The sequence below is a fragment of the Eptesicus fuscus genome, chromosome 17, assembly GCF_027574615.1.
Source record: "Eptesicus fuscus isolate TK198812 chromosome 17, DD_ASM_mEF_20220401, whole genome shotgun sequence".
Taxonomy (NCBI): Eukaryota; Metazoa; Chordata; class Mammalia; order Chiroptera; family Vespertilionidae; genus Eptesicus; species Eptesicus fuscus.
This window is the reverse complement of record NC_072489.1, coordinates 50,722,532-50,744,635: the sequence shown is the minus strand read 5'-3', so window position 1 is coordinate 50,744,635 and position 22,104 is coordinate 50,722,532. Positions and strand designations below refer to the sequence as shown.

Here is a 22,104-nt window from a genome sequence, read left to right as displayed (position 1 = left end):
TAGGGATTCTACCCAGACCGCAACTAGGTTTTTAGAAGTGAGACAGGGAAGCAGTTATAGAACAAGACCCCAATCTGAGTCTTCTCACAGGCAAGGTGAGACTGCCAGGCTTACCAGACACAGCAAGTCCTCTTTTAAAAACTTCATACATCGTCTTGGCATCTGAGAAGTAGTAGCTTAGCAGTTCATTGCTCTTCTGGCGAGCATTCTTCCGTGCTCCTCCCTAAGACATAAGGCCAAATTTAGGGCAAGCCAGAGTCTCTCACCACCTTTCCAAACCCTTATGAATTGAATAGAAGAGAATGTAAGTGCTGACCACTGAGGTTACAGGGATTACCCCTCCCCCCATCCTATTCAATCAATCAAGTCTTTAAATCTCAAAATTGAAGTCTCCACATCATAGAAACCCAGAGACTATCACAGTTATTTTTTAGGCTATCTCCCACCATCCTTCTAGGAACACACACACACACACACACACACACACACACACACACAACACACACGAGAAATGATAATATAGGGTTTTTTTGTTGGGTTTTTGTTTTCTTTTACCTTATATCTCCACAGGAAAACATAGCCCTATTGAGTGTCTGTTACATCCTACAGATAACTTCTATTTTAGGTCACAGCATTAAGAGTTCCTGGTTTTGATCCTACAACCTCTCTTTGAAATTATCTATATAATATTTTAAGCTTTATCCTTTAAAAATTCATACCAAGTTTAAACATCTATGAAATGCATACTGTGTTCTAGATACTATAGATGCAACGTAAGTTAAGACAAAATTGCTGACCATGATCACCTCATAAGTGAAAGTTTTTGAAGTGGGGGGGGGGGTAAGAAGGGAAAAACAAACAAATATAATACTGTGATGTACATGCTGAAGTAAAATATATGTTTGGGGAAATTAATGAAGCAACCAATTCTGTATTAAGTAAAAAGGCTACATAGAAGAAGTGATATTTCAATGGAAACTTTAAAGATAAGCAAGCATTGAACAAGAAGATGTAGATTGATAGAGGGGAGAGAGGAATGATTCAGAGTGAAGGAACAGCCTGAACAAAGACACAGGGGCAAGAAAACACACGGCAGAGCCTGGTGGGCAGCCAGAGAACAGGGTATTTGAGAAAGAGGGAGTGGCTGGGGATATGTTTAGAAATGTCAGCTGGAACTCCAGGGCTTCATGTGGCTCTTGGAGCTGCACTGGAGTTACAGGCATGGTCCAACCCTCGTGAAAGTTAGTCTAGAGAGAAACAGGCATCAATTAAATAAGCATAGGAAAGGGCCATTCAAGTGCAGGCTAACACATGAACTGACTTGTCTAGAGCATTAAGTCAAGAGGTTAAAAAAAAGTTTCTTGTCTAGTAAAGGAAGATGGGGTCTTGCCATCTGTTTTCATAGATGGGCTGGGGAAGAAGGAACAATGAAAAGTGATTAGGATTCAACTTTAGGCAACTGGATAAGAAGAGATGCATTTAACTAAGATGGAGCAGGAAGGGAACAGGAAAGGTTATGGTGTGTGTGTGTGTGTGTGTGTGTGTGTGTGTGTGTGTGTGTGTGTGTGTGTGTGTTTAGGGAGAAGATATTCAATAAAGATACTTGTTGACCTTGAGGTACTTGAGTGTCACTGAGGTGGACTGGAACTCAGGAGAAAGGTCAGAACTTGAAAGTCAGATTTGGGTGTCATAGCCTTTTAGGTATATTTCCAAGTCACAGGAGAGGGAGGGTTTTCTCAAGTATGAGGAATTAAAGCAGGGAATGGCAGACTTTGATCTGGGCTCACATCTGGCCTGAACCTGCTTTTACAAATAAAGTTTTATTCGAACAGAGCCATGTTCATTTAATTATATATTGTCTAATACTTTCACGCTACAACAACAGAGTTGAGTAGTTGCAACAGAGCTCATATGGCCTGCAAAGCCTGAACTGTCTGGCCTTCACAGAACATGCTTGCCAACCCCTGCTTTAGAGGAATGAAGAGATGGTGATGCTGAAACTCTAGGCTGAGAAGAGAAAACAACCTCAGAGGCAAAGAAAGGCTGTCTTGGAATTAGAAAGAAATTTTGTTGAAGGTTATTATGAAAGGCAAAAAGAGAAGTTGTAAAAAAGAAGTCCCAAATCAATTGAGAGGAAGGCTGAAGGAGAAACCATTGAATTTGGAAGTTAGATTATGAGTGACTCAGAGAAGTTTGGGGAGATGGTAGTAGTAAAGGTCTGACATCAGTGGGTTGAAGTTTAAATGAGGAAACCAACAGACCACTCTTAAAGAACTCTGGTGGAAACAGGAAGGAGTGGAAGGAGATGGTAGTCCGAACTGGCAGGATCAGTGGGAGAGGATATTACCGATGAAGGTCATACAAATGCACCAGAATAAAAGGGAACGTGGTGGGCAGTGCAGCTAACTCTGAATAAGAGTCCCACATAGAGGAAAGAAGTTCAATAAAAGATCAGAAGGGGGTTAGCTTTACAAAGAAATGGGAATGCTTTCTTTCTCTGAAAAGGGTTGAGGATGAAAAATGACGAAGAGAACATTCTTAGAGCTTTCCCTTTGCTCGGTGATATAAGAAGCTGTATGATTTGCTGGAAGTTGGGGGAATTGAAGGGAAAGGTTCAACTTCTGCCTGTTTTAAGAATGAATATTAACTCAAAGCTGGAATTTAACTAAATAACTCACATTTCCTTTTCAGACATTGGGTATCTCAATAAAAATATTATCCTAACCCTAAAGTCCTGACTCTGTCATCTAGATCAGCCATTTTAAACCTTTTTCATCTCATGGCACACATAAACTACTAAAAATACATATTTTTGGCTGATCTGACAAAAAACATAGGTATACTCTGGATTCATTCACACCAAATGGCTATTGTTGTGTTGGCTGTTGTCATTTTTTTTATTTGACAATCTAAAGGAAAAGAGGTCATTGCCACTGACTAAACAATCAGGTATGGTGTGTAAAAAACATTCTTGCACCACACCAGTTCAAAATCACTGCTCTAGATCATACGCTGGCAAACTTTTGCAGTAAAAGGATAGATAGTAAATAGGCTTTGTGGAACACATGATCTATTCCTTGTTTTAGTTTTTACATATCCCTTAAAAAATGTAAAAACCATTCTTATCTTGTTAGTCCCAAAAAGGGTGAATTTCCTTGTGGGTTGTAGTTTGACAACCCCGATCTGGATTACTGGTGTCTTAAGACCTAGCTGAGGTTTCCTTTTTATTATAAAGGAAAATGTGTCATTGGTAGAAGTTTAAATGTTGATTACTAACCTAAAAGGATTACTTTCCCAACCCCATTCCCTTCATGAGTTACACCAATGTCTTGAGTTACACACAGTTTGGTTTGATCAATGTTGATGCACTGAAAGGTGATAGGTAAGTTACCTCGATTCCCACGGACTGGTGGTTCAGATCAACTGCAGGCAGAACTGGGTGAGGTCTGTTGATGAGCCACAGGAAGATGGCGACTCCAAAGGTCAGGAGGCAGATCAGTGCCGGGGTTGGAAGTGGGGAAAACAAGAAGTTAAAGATAAAAAGCATCTTTGTGAATAGCAGCAGGAAATGCAGGCCTAAAAAAAAAAGAGAGAAGGAAACAAAAAGTTAGAGGAAATGGCTGTATCTTTTTTACTCAATCTGTCTAGGTTTATAGCGCACACACACACACACACACACACACACACACACACACACACACGGCTTCTCCTCCTCCAACTAGCCCGGGTTGGACCTCTCTAGCAGTAGAATTTTTCGCACTGTTTCCCTTAGCAATGTTGAAGATAATAGAATGTGTTCTACTGTACCCAGCTGCTACTGGGCTGTCCTCCCACAAGGTGGAAAGGATCAAAGGAAAAAAGTTAATCATTTCCCAGACAATTTTGAGGGATGACTGTCTTTTATTTCTGGCCCACAAAGCCTAGAAGCAGCCTTCTGGACCCAACATAAGCTGGTAGGCAGAGGATGGTGCTGCAGAGAGCTTCCCTTTTCCCAGGCAGGCGAGGGTCAAGAAGGACCCTTCTGGCTGGATTTCCCTAGTATAAACCAAATGGCAGAGGGAACCTCTGTAGAAGTGAAACCACAGATTTTAGAAATCAAGCACTCTGCATGAAGGACATTTCCTGCTGGCCAGATAGGCCTTGCTCATTGCTTTCTGTTTTTTAAAGCATCAGGAGGGGCTTACTATGTCCAATGTACTCTCCTCTGGGGATTCTGGGGGAAACATTTTTTTATTGGAGGCCACGTGAATCAGGTAGGCAGAAAGGGTGCTAGAAAATGGGCCTGGCACATGGTGGCAGGTGAGCCTGGGAGATTTGGGCCAGGAAGAGATCTCAAGAAACCAAGAGCAGCCCTAGCTGGTTTGGCTCAGTGGATAGAGTGTCGGCCTGCAGACTAAAGGGTCCCAGGTTTGATTCTGGCCAAAGGCACATGACCAGGTTGTGGGCTCGATCCCCAGTAGGGGGCATGCAGAAGGCAGCCAATCAATGATTCTCTCCTATTATTGATGTTTCTATCTCTCTCTTCCTCTCCCTTCCTCTCTGAAATCAATAAAGAAATAATATATATATATATATATATATATATATATATTTTAATATATTTTATTGATTTTTTTACAGAGAGGAAGGGAGAGGGATAGAGAGTTAGAAACATCGATGAGAGAGAAACATCGATCAGCTGCCTCCTGCACATCCCCCACTGGGGGTGTGCCTGCAACCAAGGTACATACCCTTGACTGGAATCGAACCCGGGACCCTTCAGTCCACAGGCCGACGCTCTATCCACTGAGCCAAACCGGTTTCGGCAATAAAAAAATATATTAAAAAATAAAAAAGAAAGAAACCAAGAGCAACAAAGCCTTCTTCCAACACATCTTTTATTGTCACTTCTAGCCAAGAGGAACAGCTTGAAACTACACTAATAGAAGGGACTACAGTTTGGGCAGGTCCTAGGAACCAACTCCTGCCTCAGAGCTTTCACACTGATTAGAATGGTAACGATTAGAATGGTAATGGCAGCAAACACAGGAGCGTTGACTTGATGCCAAGCCCTGAGCTTGTAACGGAATGAAAGGCACTGGACTCCACCTTGTTCAAGCCTTTCTTGTTCCCTGGCCTTCCCACTAAAAGCTCCTCTTTTGTCTTGCATACAGATATGGTAATCATTAGAGGAATTCTGCTTGGAGATGGACATTTACAAAAACAGCCCCTCTCATTTCCCTCCCTTGACATAAAAGAAGCCTGAACTCTGTACTTTCTTAAGATGGATTTGAGGAACCACTAAGTCTCCCATCTTCTTAGTTGGCGCCTTCTTATCAATTAGCCTTTCCTCAACCTGAATTCTGGTGTTTTGAATTTTGACGGTTCGAAGTGTTGGACCCACAGATTTTGGACCAATAACAGGATAAGTTGTTTGCATGAATTACCTAATTTAACCTGACCAATGTCCTAAAGTAGCATTTTTACAGACAACAATATAGAAACTTCCAGGGGTAAAGTGTCTTATCCAAGTTCATTTACCATTTTCATTGATGCTTCCCCATTAAAAGCTATAAAACCACAACTTAGTTTTTCCTTATAGAGATTAGCCCCCAAGTTCAAGGAGACTGGATTTGTCTGGCAGCTTACAGGTGAGAGCAAAGTTACAGGTGCATTCCTCAAAGTTTACTTCAGTGCCCTATGGAACAGTATCTCAAATCACAAGACCAAAGCAAGTCCAATAAAACATTTTATCAGATCAAGATCATCATCGCTTGATATGTGATACCTTAATCAATAAAGAAATTAAAAAAAAAAAGATCATCATCGCCCTTTGAACTGTGGGGCAGCTGCCATTAGCTGGTATCCAGAACACACTCACTCCGTGCTAACCAAGGCTGTAAAACTTAGGAATTTTGTGTGCGAGTGAGAACAGTCCCAAGAAACCCTGAGTCATTCATCATTTATCTGCCCCCTGATTGGTTATCACCTGAGTTTGGAGTAGTCCCTCTCCATTTTATGGAGGAAAAATGAACTTCCAGAGACTGGGATGACAGTCTCCAACTCCTTGGTTTCTTCCACATTGTGTTTAGGGGAAGGAAAAGACAACAAAGCAAAAACAAAAGCAAGGCCCCACAGGTGCCACCTTATGTCACAATAGGTGCTATTGTGACTGCCTGCCAGGATTCTGAGAGCAGGGATTTGTGGAATCCAGCCTTACCTGGACTTGTGTGCTGAAGTGGCTCTCCAGGAGGCAGAACCTGTTCAAGAGCCAGCCATTCAGAACGCGACTCTAAGGCCGGCCACCCCAACCGAGGCCAAGCCAGGAGGGTTGTGAAATTGACAGAGCAGAAAGCAATGCCAAAGGGAGGAGAAGCCTGCTCTGTCTTCGCCCATCCTGCCCACCACCAGCCCCTCCCCTCAGCCTGGGACATTGCCACCAGCCCCTAGTGTCTTGTGCTCCAGGATTCTTCTCTCTGCCCCAATGCCCCTGTCAAATTAAGAGGTTCTTACCTGCATACCCACCCCCACCCACTTCTCAGCTATGAGAACACATTGTTGCATTGAGGACTTTGCCCTCTTCCTACAGATGGCAGATTCAGTGGGAGACTTGGCAAACAACGACTTTAAAAGAGGGTCTAAAGGTGAAATTTATGTTCAGTTGTGGCAGTATGGGAGGGGGAGGGAGGGCCAATAGCCTGGCAGGTAGCATAAAGGGAGAGGGGAGAAAGAGAGGAAACGAAGAGGGAGAGGTAGATGGAGAGGGAGAGAAAGAGAAAGGCAGCATCTGCTGTCAACCTTGACTGACGGTTATCATGTAGTAATATTAGCTTGAGGTCACCAGATGGTCAGATTTTTTTTTTCTCCCTAGAAAACCTGGAACACTGGGTTTTTATGAAACCTCCATTTTAACTCTTGGCTCAAATGGTAAGTGTCCGGTTTGGGATTAACAAAAACATGTGTGGTTTAACCTGGACTGTGGTCCGCCAATGAGCACTTCTGTTAGACATATTCCAGCCATACTGCCCACAAATGGAATGAGACAGACGACTTCCTCACAAACAAGGGAGGTGTTTATGAATGCCAAGACCGGTTTCAGGAGAATAAAAGCACCTTGCCTGCACTGGATTTCGGAAGCCGCTGAAGGATGTAACTGTGTGTCAACTGCAATAGTGTGCTTTCCTATTACTGACCTGGCATCCAATTCAAATAGGATATGCTCAGACTTTCAGCCGATCCCTCCCTGCCTCCCCACATGTTTAAAAATTGAGGTAGAATTTTAAAAACACAGGATCAATCATTTTTAAATGTACAATTTAGGAGCATTTAGTTCATTCATAACGTTGTACAACCATCACCTCTAATAAATCCCAAAACATTGCTCTCACCCCAGAAAGGACATCCTGTAACACATTAAGCATTTACTCCCCATTCTCTTCTCCTCCCAGACCTCAGCAATCTCAAATTTACTTTCTGCTTCTATTGATTGGCTAATTCTGAATATTTCATAGAAATGACATTATATAATATGGGACTCTTTGTGTGTGATTTCTTTTACTCAGTATAATATTTTCAAGATTTATTCATGTTACACACTGACAGACTTCAGAGAGGAGGGGGGTTGGGAGGGGAACTGGAAGAGATTAACCAAAGAACATATATGCATATATGCATAGGCCGTGGACACAGACAGGTATGTGGTGAAGGCCTGCAGGGTGGGGGGCTGGGTAGAGGTGGGCAAAGGGGGACATCTGTAATAGTGTCAACAACAAAAAGAAAAGATTTATCCATGTTATGTATCAGTTCTTCATCCCTTCATATGGCTGCTAAATTAGCCCATCTTTTCATTTGCTTATGGCATTTGCATTTCTTCTATAAAGAGATGTCTATTCCAGTTCTTTGCCCATTTTTAAATTGGTTGTCTTTTTGTTTTGGGGTTGTAAGAGACCTTTATGATTCACTAATATTTTCTCCCATTCTGTGGTCTTTTCACTATCTTGACAGTCTTCTTTTTAATGCACTAAACACATATTTTTAACTTTGTAATGCTACCTCCCGCTAGAGAGGATTTGTGCCCCTATCATGTAACTCTCACTATAAATGGGAGAAACAGAGGGTCTGAGAGAAGGTAAGATCTTCAGGTTGGGTTACACCATCCTGACTGGGAAGCTCGGGTAACCATTCCAACCTTTAGAATTTGTTAACACATACGTGCTCAAATGAACAAGGGGAAAGCCACCATTGCTTCTGTCATGTGTCCTGTGTCACTTAAATGACAATTCTGTTTTGGCCACTTCACAGAATGCCTTGCAAGCAATTGGTGAGAGAGCATTTCCTCTTCCCTTTACATCACTCCTAGTTGGGAAAGTGTGGGTAGGGAGAAGTGCAATAGGGGTAAAGAAAAGAGGAAAGAGAATTGTGTTTTGCTGTATCCGGGAGTTCCTGTTCCAAGTTATCTGAAGATGGTAGGGCGAGCCACAGTGCACATTAGGATGGTCCCAAGTGGAAAGCTTCCTCCACTTCTGATGTGGTCACAGTGACATGCCTCTGACCCACACCCCTGGATGTCAATTTGCCCCCAGCATTCCCCTTGATTCACTCCAGGGTCTTCCATTGTCTTGTGGTATGGATGGCCATAGCCATGTCTCTCATCTTCTGGCACCTATCCTGTTTAATTCCTGAGCTAGCTGAAAGACCCCTTCTGCTTGCAAGCTTCCAGGGCCAACCTTGGTGTCTAGGTTATGATCACCCCATATTTAGCTTTGGGTTTTGCTTCTTTGTGGATTTAGAACAGTATTTCTTCATTACATCTAATTTTCTTTGAATAAAATCCCTAAATGGCCTCTTCTACCCTAACATTCACATTTTGATCGACCATAAGTTCATTTCTACCTTAGAGTCTCTGTATTTACTCTTCCCTTGGCCTGGAGCACTATTCCCCAGATCTGCAATGTTCACATATGGCTTATAGGCCTGGTCTCAACTCAAATGCCACTTCCTCAGAGGTTTGCTCTGATTGCCCTATTAAATATTGCCCCTTTTACCCCAATCACTACCATGAACCTTGCTCTCTCTTTTCCGTGATACTGTTCCCTCTCCAAAATAGTCCTGGCCCCTTATCATCTATTGACTCTATAGAACTGATGTTCTAATTGGAACAGGGATTCTTCTTCTGTTCACTGCAGTGCCTCCAGTGCCTGCACTGTGCCTGGCACACAACACAGTAAACTTTCAATGAGTGGTTGCTAAATAAATGACCAGTTCTCTGGTTCAGAATTGTCTGTTCTAAATACTCTTAGTGAGCCCATTTTTTCCTTAGTAAAACTTCCCCCAAACTCCCCAAACTTAGATAATCACAAGTCATTCTGAGAATCTTGACATAGGTACTCCCAAGTCAATATTTTGGCAAGGTAGTGGGGTAGGGGTGGTGGGTGGTGAAGAGAATGTATTTCTTTCACTTTTCTTTTCTTTTAAATCCTCACCTGATGATATTTTTTCCATTGCTTTTTTTTTTTTTTTTTTGTAGAGAGAGTGGAAGAGAGGGAAAGACAGAGAGAAATATCGATGTGAGAGAAACACATCAATTGGTTGCCTCCTGCATGTGCCCTGACCAGGGCCCAGGTAGGGGAGGAGCCTGCAACCCAACCGAGGTACGTGCCCTTGACTGGAATTAAATCCAGGACCCTTTGGTCTGCAATCTGACACTCTGTCCACTGAGCAAAACTAGCTAGGGCAAAAAGAATGTATTTCTTTTTTTTATTTCTTTATTGATTAAGGTATTACATATGTGTATTTCTAATACATATCAAGGACCACTCAGGATCAGTCAACGTCAGACTTGGTAGAACCTACAGAATAAATCTTATCAAATAAAGTCAACTATAGTGGTAAGTAAGCAGAAAGTCCAGACTAGAAATAAATAATTCTGTTATCCTGGGTTTCTGGAATTCAAGCAAATTATCTTTGCTTTGAGGCCTGAAGAACTAATTACTTTCTATGAAATATTGAGATGTAAAATATAATTATAGATTTTTTTAAAAAACCTCCCTCCTAGCAAGTGGCACACTCATTTGGATTTGATTGGTTTCTCTGTTCTCTTGCATGTATGGGCTTAGTCTGTGGTGAGAGAAAGCTCATTAAATGGGAGACCAGAGTCCCCAAGTTCTCATACCCAATTAGTTAACACATTCTTCCATTTGGAGTTTCTTTCTCCTAGAGACTATGTCACAGGTTTTCACAACTCATAATGACTCCAATGGGGCCTGTGTGTTATTGAAGAGGCTGTATATGAAAGTTTGGGTTCATTGGCTGGGCATTAAATTGCTAACTCAGCCTTCATTTTTATTTTCCCTAAATTCCTGTCACCCCTCATTTAGGAGACAACCACCTAAGTCCTTAAATACATAGTCAATATTTCTAGACAAATTCCAAAGTAATGGCAAAAGGTCAATAGAACATTACAAACCAATCATTTTATGAGCATACTTGGAAGGTCTGATAGCCTTCTCCTTAATATGCAATGAATAAAAACCAGATATTCATTCTATATCAAGCTCCTTCACCCAGTTTCCTCAGAACCCTGAACTAAGGGATTTTCTTACACCACTTTACTCTTCTGTATCCAATGTCATTTTGTCATTACTAAGAAATAAAAGAGAACATGTTTTGAGACAACGATCCTATTTCAGAAAACAAATAGTCAGATAAAAGCCTGGTATGGTAGAGCATTGGTTCTTAAGGAGAGTAAATCTCAGCTACAGGTTACTTAAAATTAGGGGAAAACATTCAACTTCACTTATAGCTTTAAAAAATGCACATTTAATGGGTGGACCTGGAGAGCATCATGCTAAGTGAAACAGGGCAGTCAGAGAAAGATAAATATCACATGATCTCACTCATTTGTGGAATATAATAAACAACATTAACTGATGAACTAAAATAGATCAAGAGACATAGAAGCATCGAACAGACCATCCAACCTCAGAGGGAAGGCAGGGGGTGGAGGGAGATCAACCAAAGAACTTGTACGCATGCATATAAGCATAACCCATGGACACGGACAGTAGGGGGTGAAGGCATGTGCTGGGAGGGGAGGGGGACGACCAGGGAGAGGTCAATGGGAGAAAAAGGAGACATATGTAATACTTTAAAAAATAAAGAATTAAATTTAAAGAATGCACATTTAAATGAAATGCCTTTTCCCCACCCCTTAGGTTAGTCATGATGAAATAGTGCAAAATGTGCTGTGAGTCACAGAAACAAATTTGGTGCAGCCTCCTTAGAGATGTGCCCCTTGCCCTTGACCACAATTCAGGATGTGTGCCCTTTCACCTAATGACTCTGCTAGTAATTTTTCCTGTAGAAAGATACCAGTTCAATCCAGTGCCTCACATGTGGCTGTGTAAGGTACCTGTGAAGGATGCGAGTCAGACTACTTGGGCTCAAACCCTTCTTGGTCATCTTCTTTGTGACAAGGGGTAGATCCCCACTGTGTGGTTTCTAATCTGGAAACTGGTAATAATTTCTGCCTCAGAAGGCTGTCCCCATGACTAAAGGGGTTAATGTACCTGTAAAGTGCTTAGAACTGTGCCTGATGCATAGTCTCAGGTCTTAGCTATTCTGTTCATCATCATCAAATCTGTAAAAGTGTTTATAGCCCTGGACAGTGTGGTTCAGTAAATAGAGCATTGACCTGCACACCGAAGGGTCTCGGGTTTGATTCCTGGTCAAGGGCATGTATCTGGGTTTCAGGTTTGATCCGGTCCAGCCTGGAGGCAACCAAATGATGTGTCAATGTTTCTCTCTCTCTCTCCACGCCCCACCCCTGTCCTGCCCAATTCCCTCCCTTTTCACTCTCTGTAAAAATCAATGGGAAAGATAACCTTGAGTGAGAATTAAAAAAAAGAAAGGAAGGAAGGAAGGAAGGAAGGAAGGAAGGAAGGAAGGAAGGAAGGAAGGAAGGAAGGAAGGAAGGAAGGAAGGGGGAGAGAGAGAGAGAGAGAGAGAGAGAGAGAGAGAGAGAGAGAGAGAGAGAGAGAAAGAAAGAAAGAAAGAAAGAGAGAGAAAGAAAGAAAGAAAGAAAGAAAGAAAGAAAGAAAGAGAAAGAAAGAAAGAAAGAAAGAAAGAAAGAAAGAAAGAGAAAGAGAAAAAGAGAGAAAGAAAGAAAGAAAGAAAGAAAGAAAGAAAGAAAGAAAGAGAAAGAGAGAGAGAGAGAGAGAAAGAAAGAAAGAAAGAAAGAAAGAAAGAAAGAAAGAAAGAAAGAAAAGTATTTATAATGCCAGAGACCAGGAGAGCCTTCCTTGATAGGAGAGTAACCAAATAAATCATAGCACTTCCATACAGTGGAACTCTTGGCAGGTATGGAAAAGAATAAAGAAGATCTGCATGCCTTGATATGGAAAGTAGAAAGAAAAGCAGCAACAACCATGATCAGACAACCTGCATATTTCTGAGTTGTTAAATGCATACTCCTCATAGAAAAAGATAGATGGGAGAGGGAAAATCATGAATGGATTTTCCAGAAATTTCGAGTGTGCGATCATCAGCCAAAGATATTGAAGTGCTTGGCTGTGTATTAGACATCATTCCAGGGGATGGGAAGCAGTAGTGAAAACCCCATCCTGGTGGGGCTGTATTTTATTGGAGAGTTTGACAACAAGCCTAAACAATACCTAGACTATATTTTTAAAAATGGAATAAAAAAATAAACTAGAGGAGGAGGATTGAGGGTTCATCAGGGTTGTGTTTTGTTGCTGTTTTTAATCGGGGAGGTTAGAGTAGATCTCCTAAGGGAAGTGACACTTGAGAGTATGTATCACTTATCACTTGATCTGAAATATGCATGCTATCCTCAACAAACCATAAAGTGAACACCTCCAAATTATCCTGCCCTGGACTTTGGCAGCTGACTGAGGAAGTTGCGCCACCTTTCAGGGGGTGGGGCAGCATTTCCTGCCAGCACCCCTGAGAATACAGCCTCGCTTTGTTTCTAAACATGCAGCTGTCCCACCACCAAAGCCGCACTGTTTTTCCCCCAGCACTGGTGAGCGCAGTGCTCTCAGCCACTGAGCAGGCCGGTCCCACAGCAGCTCTGGGGGTGGAAACACTCTTCATTCATTTCTTTAGCAGATAAGAAACCAGAGCAAAGATCACATTTCAGTCCCAGGGCCTCAAGCTGCTGAGGAAAGAGGCTGGCCTAAGCTCCTGACCTATGAGCCTACAGATAACTTCCCAGCCAATCACCAGCGGTGCTCAGGTGACTTACAGTAACCTTCCCCACCAAGCAGGGCCACGGCACCAGGCAAAGGTGGCTCTCCTCCTCTGGAGGCCTGGCGCCCAGCCTGCTCTGAAGCACACACACACACCTGGGGATGGCCCAAGACAGAGGAGAAAGGGCCTTTCTCACCTCCACAGGGCCGTGCCAGGCAGGACAAGAAGACAGCATTACCGAAGGAGACCCCTACTCAATCCCACAGGCTGGCCCAGTAGTCACTGCCACACCACGGAAAGATTCTGTGAGAGTTTCAATAATTAACGTAGGAAAGTGATAGGAAGCTCCCACATGTCACTCTTTCTAGCCCAATTGCTAGACCACATGTTAACAGTTCCAACTTGGACGGGAGCTGACAGAGAGAGGGTGAGGGCTAGGCATGGGACAGGTGCCCTGGCCCGCCAGCAAGCACCCCATCAATACATCGCTAGGGTTTCAGTGCATATCCTTTTGGGATAGCTTTGCTGCCAAATCACACAGGAAAACCTGCAGGAACCAGAGCTCAGGAGGGTTGTGAGAAATGGGTTCAGGTCTCAGGGAGGCTTCCTGCGATTCTGTGAACTTAGGCCATGAGAACTTCCAGGCAGAGGCTGCCAGACTTTCAGATTCCACTGTGCCCAACACAGTGCCTGGGTCACCTTCCCCTTTCGCTCACTACTGGCACAAGTTCAGAGTAAGGTAACTTACAGGTCTCAGAATTCAATCCCGCAATGACATGATGGGCACCTGTCACATCATATCATTGCAGAGGGGGGCAGAATCAGCTGAGCCCTCCTCTGAAATGCCACAGCCAGGGGCTTCATGCCATGGCAAGGACAATGCTAAGCAGCCTGACCCGAATGAAGCCAAGGTCCACTCATTCTGCAAGCGTTTGATGATCTGAGCACCTACTCTGTGCTAGGCAGTGTGCTCAGCATGGGGAAAGCACACGTAGAGTACATAGTAGGGAATAAAGCCAGTTATCCAGGCAGTAAACACATGCTCTATGTTGGGATGTGCCCCAGTTTTGAGAGCATCCGGTGGGCTGGAGAAGTATGTGTATGGCAAGAGATTTATTTATTCTCTGCACTTTAAATTGACTTATAATTTACTTTTAATAAGGCCAACAAAGAGCTTCATCCACTTGTGCCTAGCACTGTGCCATGTGCAGGGAGAAAAACACTTAGAAGATATAGTTCCTGCCCTTTGAGGACTTAAGAGTCTATCAAACACTGAACATACTTAGAGAAGGATTCAGTGTGTGGGACACAGGCTAATGAATTTGGAGAAGGGAGAGGCTAGTGTAGACTAAAGTGGGTGGAGGTAAAGGTATGGAGCTCTAGACCCTCAGGGGTCTAGATCCCCTGACTTTATTGCCAATAGTCTCATTCCCAGGATCAATCAAGGATGATGACTCTATTGACAACACCAATGGCAAATAAACCCTCAGCTAAGTGTCCAGCCAGGGTCACTGTCACCAAACCATCCTTCTCAAATGTTTTCTGGGTCTCCCCTTCTACTGTTTCCATGGATACCAGTCACTGCATTAGGTCAGATGAACCTCAGTGGAAGCGAGGAAGGGGATACCCAGATGTGGGTGACAGCTAATATGGCTACAGACACTAAAGCAGGGCATTTGGGGACAGGATGATGAAGTGGTATTTCTGATTTAGTTGAAAAGAAAAAAAAAAAGGAAGAAAAAGCTGCCAAGAAGGCTGAATGAGAGAGTGCCTGGGGCCTGGTGTTGACACCACATCACTGTCATTTCAGTTCACAAACACCAGAGAGCCTTGGCCAGTTGAGCTGAGTGGTATTTAATAGGAAATCCCTCATTAGATCAAATAACTCAGTCCATGAAGGTAGCCTGAAATAGTTGTTGAGACACTCATTGATAGGCTGGTGACAGGCAGTGACAAATCCAACTGGATCACCATCAGGTTTCCCACAAATCACAGTCCAGCAGCCCTACCCTACGGAATACCTTGCACCCCCAACGCTCCCCAAGTCTGTTGCTGACCAAGTGATTTATGAGAGGCCTGAGGTCAGGAAACCCAGTCTCAAAGGTCTACTGGATTTGATAAGAGAGCCTGTAAAAAGATAGGCTGGACAAAGTGCTAGGTCACGTCACCATGCCAGGATAAGGTCAGGGTGATGCAAGAATTTGTGAAAGAGACCTTGCTACCTGGGCTCTCTGCGGAATCAGCCCTCATGCTACCTGGTTTGGCCAATGGTCAGGAGTCACCAGATCCAATTTGCAAATAAGCTTTATTGCCCATAGTCTCCTTTCCAGAGGCAAACTTGTAAGGTCATTGCCTTTTCAAGTACCAAAGCAATAGCTCTACTACTTACTAGGTGTGTGGCCAGGTGTAGGCAGTGACAATGTCACTGAGTGTAAGTTCCCTCAACTGTATACAAGAAGGGGCCAGTGATAATTTCTACTCCAAAGGGATACTGGGTGGACCTTCTGGTACACTGTTGGGCACATGGGGAGTTCTCAGTAGACTAGCTCCCCTTCCACTCACCTGTTTCCAACTCATTGTCAATATCAGATGTTCTATTTTGAGAAATCCCAAATGAGAAGAGATAATCAAGGTCTTCATACTATAACCATCTTTCAACTTATGTGCAAAGGTCTTAACTCCTCATTTCTATCTAAACAGAGGATTTGTAGCTGTAGAGGGCATGGTATACCTCTGAGCTCCGACCCACCCATCTCCTCTCATCCTACCCCACCCCTGCATTCTCCTACAAGCCCTTCACAACCTCATAACTCTTACAGTAGAGTGACCACTGGGAACCCAGAGATCTACTACCAGCTCCCCTGAAGAGGGGGGTACCATGGCATTCCCATAGCAGTACAAGGGCTACCTGACCTAACATGAATGAAGTAAGAGCCTGGGAAATATCAGGCCCTGTGCCGGAGGAAAGAAGGAGTGAGGGTCCATTTCTGACCTCAAGGCATAGTCACCTAGGGGAGAAACAGACCCAGTGGAGTTTACAGCAGAGTGTGAACATGCGCAGTGATGGATAAACTCAGGGCAGCCAGGGACACGTCGCCCTTGCAAGGTGCTGCCCAAGAATCACCCCAGGCTGAACCCCAAATGAGGATCAGTGCATCGCTGGCCAGGCATATGAGACAGACAGGAGCAGACACGTCACCCCTGGTTTCTAAAATATGGCCAAAAGTCTGATTTGGGAATTCCCCTCCCAGGAGGTGGGAGGACTTCTTTGAGGTGCAATTCACATAAAATTAACCATTTGAAAGTGAACAACTCAGTGGCACCTAGAACACTGACATGTTGGCCAACCACCACTTCTATCTAGGTCCTAAGCACTTTCATCATCCCCCAAGGAAACCCTGAACCCATGTAGCAGTTATTCCTCTCCTCCCAATCCCTGTCAGCCACCAATCTGCTTTCTGCCTCTCTGGATTTGAAAAAAGTGGGAGGATTGTCAAAGGAGGGTTTCTCCCCGTTTCCGATTCTTTGGCCCATGACCACTAAACTAGGTTTCTCAGAAACTGAGCCACAGCTTGCCTTTGGAACTAAACGTGTCAGAGTTCGAAGTCCGGCTCCAATCTCTGCGCACCGTGTCCAGTTTCTTTCTTTCTAACTCTCAGTTTCTCTACCTATGAAACAAAGTACCTACCTCACAGATCATTTTAAATATCAACGAGAAAAGCCCCATAAAACAGGACAGCACTGCCCCATCGAATATATTCAATGAAGGGTCCTCTAATAATTATAGTTCCAGAAAAATGTCAACCTGAAAAATATCTAATAAATATATAAACTTAATACCTGCCCCGGTTCCCATACTTGAAAACCTTATCACAAATACAATTTTTTAGGAAATCTGAAGAAAGGCTAATTCCACACATGAGTGGATGGAGCATGGTTTTAGCATTAGACAACTGGCTGCTTTGTGACCTTGGGGAAATTGCCATCCCTCTCTGAGCCTACTCTCTCAACCATGAAATGGTGAAACCATCCACCTCATAAGATTGTCTTAATGAAATGTGAGTGTATCGCCCTGGCTGGGTGGCTCAGTTGGTTGGAATATCATCCCATGCACCAAAAGGGTTGCGGGTTTGATTCCCTGTTGGGGCACATACCTGGGTTGCAGGTTCGATCCCCAGTCAGGGCATGGGTGGGAGGCAACCAATCAATGTTTTTCTCTCACATTGATATTTCTCTCTCTCTCCCTTCTTCTCTCTCTCTCTCTAAGATCAATGAACGTGTCTACAGGTGAGGATTGAAGAAGAAGAAAAAAAAGAAAAAATGTAAGTGTATTTACTATGAGCTGGTGTATAACTGGCTTCATCTTCCCTCTGTCCATTCATTCTCTGATGCTCTCCCTTCCCCTGACCCCCCAGCCTCCCTTGAAGAATCTGTGGCCCCCCTGTATACTTAGCAGTTAGGAACTCAATGATGTATGGATTTTATTGTAGGTGTTTTTGTCCTCAAAGAGTTAGAATATAGCCTAGGAGAGATTACTGTTTTAGGTTAGGATCTAAGTCAAATGCCTGGCTAATACATTCTGTTTGGTCTGGTTAATATTTGTTATTAAAAAAAAAAAAAAAGAAATGTGTTTTTCAGGGGTATGCCTGCCTTGCATTTTGCCAGAGTCCTCACCATTGACATCTTATTATGTACCATTTTCTTTACTTGGCTATATGATCTGCCTATCCTAAAAGCATCTGTGATTCTTGTTTTATTTAGGTTTTTGTTCTTTGCATTGTGCCAAGCACGCAAGTGATACCAACCACATTTTATATGCCATGCCTCTTCCAAGATTATTCTATGTTCATCTCAAACCCTTGTAAATTAGAGGGAACCACCAGAGCATGCCTCCCATGCTGGAATATAGCAAAAGCAATCAAGCAAACCCAATTACTCTATTTTTATTTTTTACTAAATCAATCTTTTACTTTTAAAATTAAATTAAATACATTTAATTGAATTATTTCTAAGACTCTGCCTCTGTGAGAGACCACCAATCACCTACACGTTGGAGCTACCGATTCAATCCTACTTTTCAAACCTCCACAAGGGTTGATACCCACAGAAGCCAGAAAGCACCGACCGTGGAGTCCCTTTTTAATACTCGCTCCTTGAACATCCTTGAAGTTCATCTGAGATTCAACTGTTGGCTCTTGCCCTTAAACAGACCCAGCTCCATCAGAACCATTCCATCACTCACTCATTCATCAGCCCTTACCCCAGGAAGGAGTCAAAGTCCGCCATGAAAATGGAGGGCAACCCGCAGCCCACATGGGAGCTAGGGCAGATGCTCAGGCCCAGGAAACCAGGTCTCATTTATGGTTCACCTCCCCGAGAGAGGCAGGAGGAAGAAAGTCTACCTCATGCCCACATTCCTCCCTCCACTCCCCGGTCCTGATGAGGAGGGTCTACAGGAGGGCCCTAGAGACCTGGGAGAGAAAGTGCTGACACGTGGCTGGGACACAGCCAGCTCTAGATTCACTGAATCTGGGAGTCAGAATGCCTTCTCAGCCTCTGCCCCATGCTCCCAAGACACTTTGCTAAATACCCCCCTTAACACGGTCCCCTTACCCTGGGAGGGGAGTCGCATCCCTCAGTGTTTCCAGCGATGGAGCTTCCTGATCCAAGTTCTTCTGGCACGTGAGTCCCTGTTCTTCTTCCCTCACCCCTGTGACCTCCAGGGACTGAGTGGCCTCAGAGCATCCATGCAGACAGATGGCCCGGCTCAGAGTGCCCCAGTTCTGCCCTGTCTGCCGGCCCCACGTTAGGCCATGGCCGGGCTCCTGAACGTGCTCGGGGACTCCACTTCCTGGTTTTTCGTTTACAACTGAAAGTGGAAGTGTCTGACCAGGAGGGAGAAGGCGCCAAGCCTACCCTGGCAGCTTGTCAAACGCCTTAACCCCAGCCCCCGAGGGCTGAGACGAAGCCAGCCCACATCCCACTGTTCACCCTTTCCTCCTATGACCACCTCGGAGTGAGCGAAGACAAAAATCAAACAAACAAAAGTGACAGGAGGTGCCCCTCAGACAGTGTGTTGAGGAAGTGACGCTGCTCCCTGCTAGAGTCACAGAGCAGGGAAGTCCCTCCCCAGGCAACTCAGCCCTCACAGACCTCCCAGGACCCGAGGGGAACCGGAGGCCAGCCCAGCGCCCGGGGGTGTCAGCCTCTCTCCAATCCCCAGCATACCTGCCTCAGGCCCGAAGCTGATAAAGCCCCAATGCACCAGGCCAGGAAGCACAGGGGTGAATGGAAAGACTTTGTTTTCCTTCCTCTGACCCATCAGCTCATCCTTTTCATCCCTCAGACTTTAAATCAAAAATCCATTCTGCTGCCTCCCCCACCTCCCCAAAGTAAACCTGGAAAAATTAAATCACAGGACCAGACAAGCACATGTGCCAGGGGCTGTCAGACTGACCTGGCTCGCATCTAGTAGCTTCTGGAAAACCCAGCGTGTCTCTCTCTCTCTCTCTCTCTCTCTCTCTCTCTCTCTCTCTCACACACACACACACACACACACACACACACACACACACACACAAAGGGCAATGAACGTGGGAAAGGCAAATACCTTCTTAGTATTGTTATGAAATTGTTTAGAATGTTCAGGCCTCCTGAAAGTCTCCAGGGAGTTAGCAGAGGTATCAGGACCTGTACTAGTCTCATTGGATTTTCCTAAGGCTGTGGCCACAGAAGGGCACGGGAACTTCCATTCTGGAACTTAGAAGCAGAAATACGAACTCTCCTGCCCCTTCCTGTCCCTCTTCCTCCCTCCCACCTCCCAGACACCCCGGAAGTTAACAGCACGTTCCCATCCAGCTTAGGATTTCTTTTCTCTCCAAGAGAGGAGGTCCTAAAAAGTTCTGACTAAAAACACCAGGATAGGCTTGGCCACAATCTCAGAGAACAGGAGTTGGTCCCTGGGTCTCCCTGGAGACCACCTAAGACATGGGAGAAATTGAAGTACAGGAAGATGAGGGTAGCCCCCCGCTTCTGGGGCATCTCATGGCTGAAGGAGCACTTGGCTTGGCTTAGTTTCAGCAGCTCAATCCCCCAAGAGGAAGCTTCCCCCAGCGGAGAGCCCAGGACAGCAGAATGGGCGTGGAGTCTCGGTCACTCTAATACTGTGGGCTGTTCCCTGGGTGCTGTCTTCTTTTACCAACCAGATGAAGAGCTCAGAGCCAGGAAGAGACTAGCCTCTCTTTATTTCTAATTGTTCCCTCCAGAACCAAATGCTCAAGTTCAGAACACTCTGGGTCATTCTAAAGGTCTAGCTGACTTGCATTCCTAGTCAGCCCTCTGTGCACAGGAGTGACAGCCCCGAGATTTGAGAGAGCCACAGAAGGTTTGGCAATCCACATGAATTCTGCATCACGCAGCAGCCTGTAGCAACACACTGGTCGTGACTCAAACCCTTGCCTCGCCATAACATCTCAGCTGTGTAGCCCAGGCCACGCTGTTCAAGCCCAGAGGCACATGGTTTGTTTATGAAATGCGATACCAACCACCTCCCAATGAGGTAAAGCCTGCCCTGTACTTAGAGACCCCAGCACCTGACAGAGTGTCTACTAAGGTTTCTCTTCTCCTTCTTTCTTCCAAATGGGAACGCTGCCATCCACAGCTGATGAATGAATGCCCTTTCTAACCATATTGACACAGAAATTTCTGAATGGAAGACGAAAGAGACCCACATCCTGGCTTCCTCTATAATCCTCAGAGGTTTGAAATCTGTTTTGATCGTATTTAGTGAAATGAACAACTTTCTCTTCCAAGTCTATCTCCTGCCAGCATTCAGCTCGATCCAATGTCTCCACCCGGTTTTGATTGATTTTCTTGTGCCTCCCACATAAGTCAGCTGAGATTACTACTCAATGAAATGTAACTTCATGTTGAAAGTGCCTTAGGCTGAGAATGGACATATGTCCCACTTCGCTCCCCTCAACCACTCCCATCCCTGCTCTCCCATAGACACATAAACTCTAGAGCAGGCAGAGTTACTGCAGCTTACCTGTAAGGATCCGTTCACTTCCTGGGTGCAGGGAATGCGCCCCTCACAGCTGGCTGTAGGGGCTCAGCGCCGCCGGCAGGCACCTCTGCCTTTGCCACAGCTCTGGGGACTGGCCACACCTGAAGCCAATGCGTACTGTCCTGAGAGTGGCCAACAAGCTCTCCTGAAAACTTTGAACCTGTTGCAACAGAAGTTCAAAGGTAGACGTTACCTGTTCAAACACTCGTAGTAACCTCAGACAGTGAGAAGTGTAGAATTTGGCAAAAGGTTAAAACAGCAGATTGTTATGCAATGGGCTTAAGAGGAAGGAGGAAAAAAAAGCCCTCAGCTAAGAAAGCTAAGGTTTAACAAGCAAAATCCTTTGCAGAGCCCATACCTCTGTGGAAGAAAAGAGGGTTGGTAGGGCTTTGCATCTGCTTTTGGGGCAGAATCCTTGAGATTGCGACAGGAAAAGGAAAATCTAGAGAAAAGTAGGGATTAAAGCACTCCCTGAATCGAGAGTGAGAGAAGAATGAGAAGCCACTCTAATTGTTACTCAAGCTCTAACTTTAAGGTTGGAATAAGCAGAGGCCAGTGACCCCTCCAGAATTAGAACATCGCTAAAAAACCAAATAAGGCAAATCACTCTAGAGTCTAGACTGAGGCACAAACCCAGCTAGGTTGACTTTAGAATGCAGAATCCTGGCCCTGGCCTGGTAGTTCTGTGTGTCCCAATATGCCAAGGTTGTGGGTTCGATCTCCCATTAGGGCACACACAAGAAGCAATCAATGTGTACATAATTAAGTGGAACAACAAATCAATGTCTCTCTCTCTCTCTCTCTCTCTCTCTCTCTCTCTCTCTCTCTCTCTCCCCCCTTTCTCCCTCTCT

At 44.5% G+C, this 22,104-nt stretch overlaps 1 protein-coding gene and 1 non-coding gene across 4 annotated transcripts in view; both read right to left on the bottom strand.

Annotated features, from left to right (window-relative positions):
* ACSL5 (acyl-CoA synthetase long chain family member 5) overlaps window positions 1-21,418 on the bottom strand; it is a 42,099-nt gene extending 20,681 nt beyond the window's left edge. Inside the window, exons 1-3 of one of the 3 annotated variants that reach the window (XM_028149428.2) lie at window positions 21,236-21,418; window positions 3,392-3,576; window positions 115-223 (exon numbers count right to left, since the gene is read on the bottom strand). In XM_028149428.2, the coding sequence (XP_028005229.1) occupies window positions 115-223; window positions 3,392-3,547 (265 nt within the window). In that variant the 5' untranslated portion in view covers window positions 3,548-3,576; window positions 21,236-21,418. Of the gene's footprint in view, window positions 1-114; window positions 224-3,391; window positions 3,577-5,968; window positions 6,044-18,801; window positions 19,206-21,235 lie in introns of those variants that run through there. The other 2 variants (XM_008144310.3, XM_054728904.1) reach the window with 2 other exon arrangements.
* Window positions 555-681, bottom strand: LOC114232566 (small nucleolar RNA SNORA25). Its single transcript, XR_003618638.1, has one exon. It is a non-coding gene; the product is annotated as a small nucleolar RNA SNORA25 (small nucleolar RNA).
* Window positions 21,419-22,104: the final 686 nt, after the last annotated feature.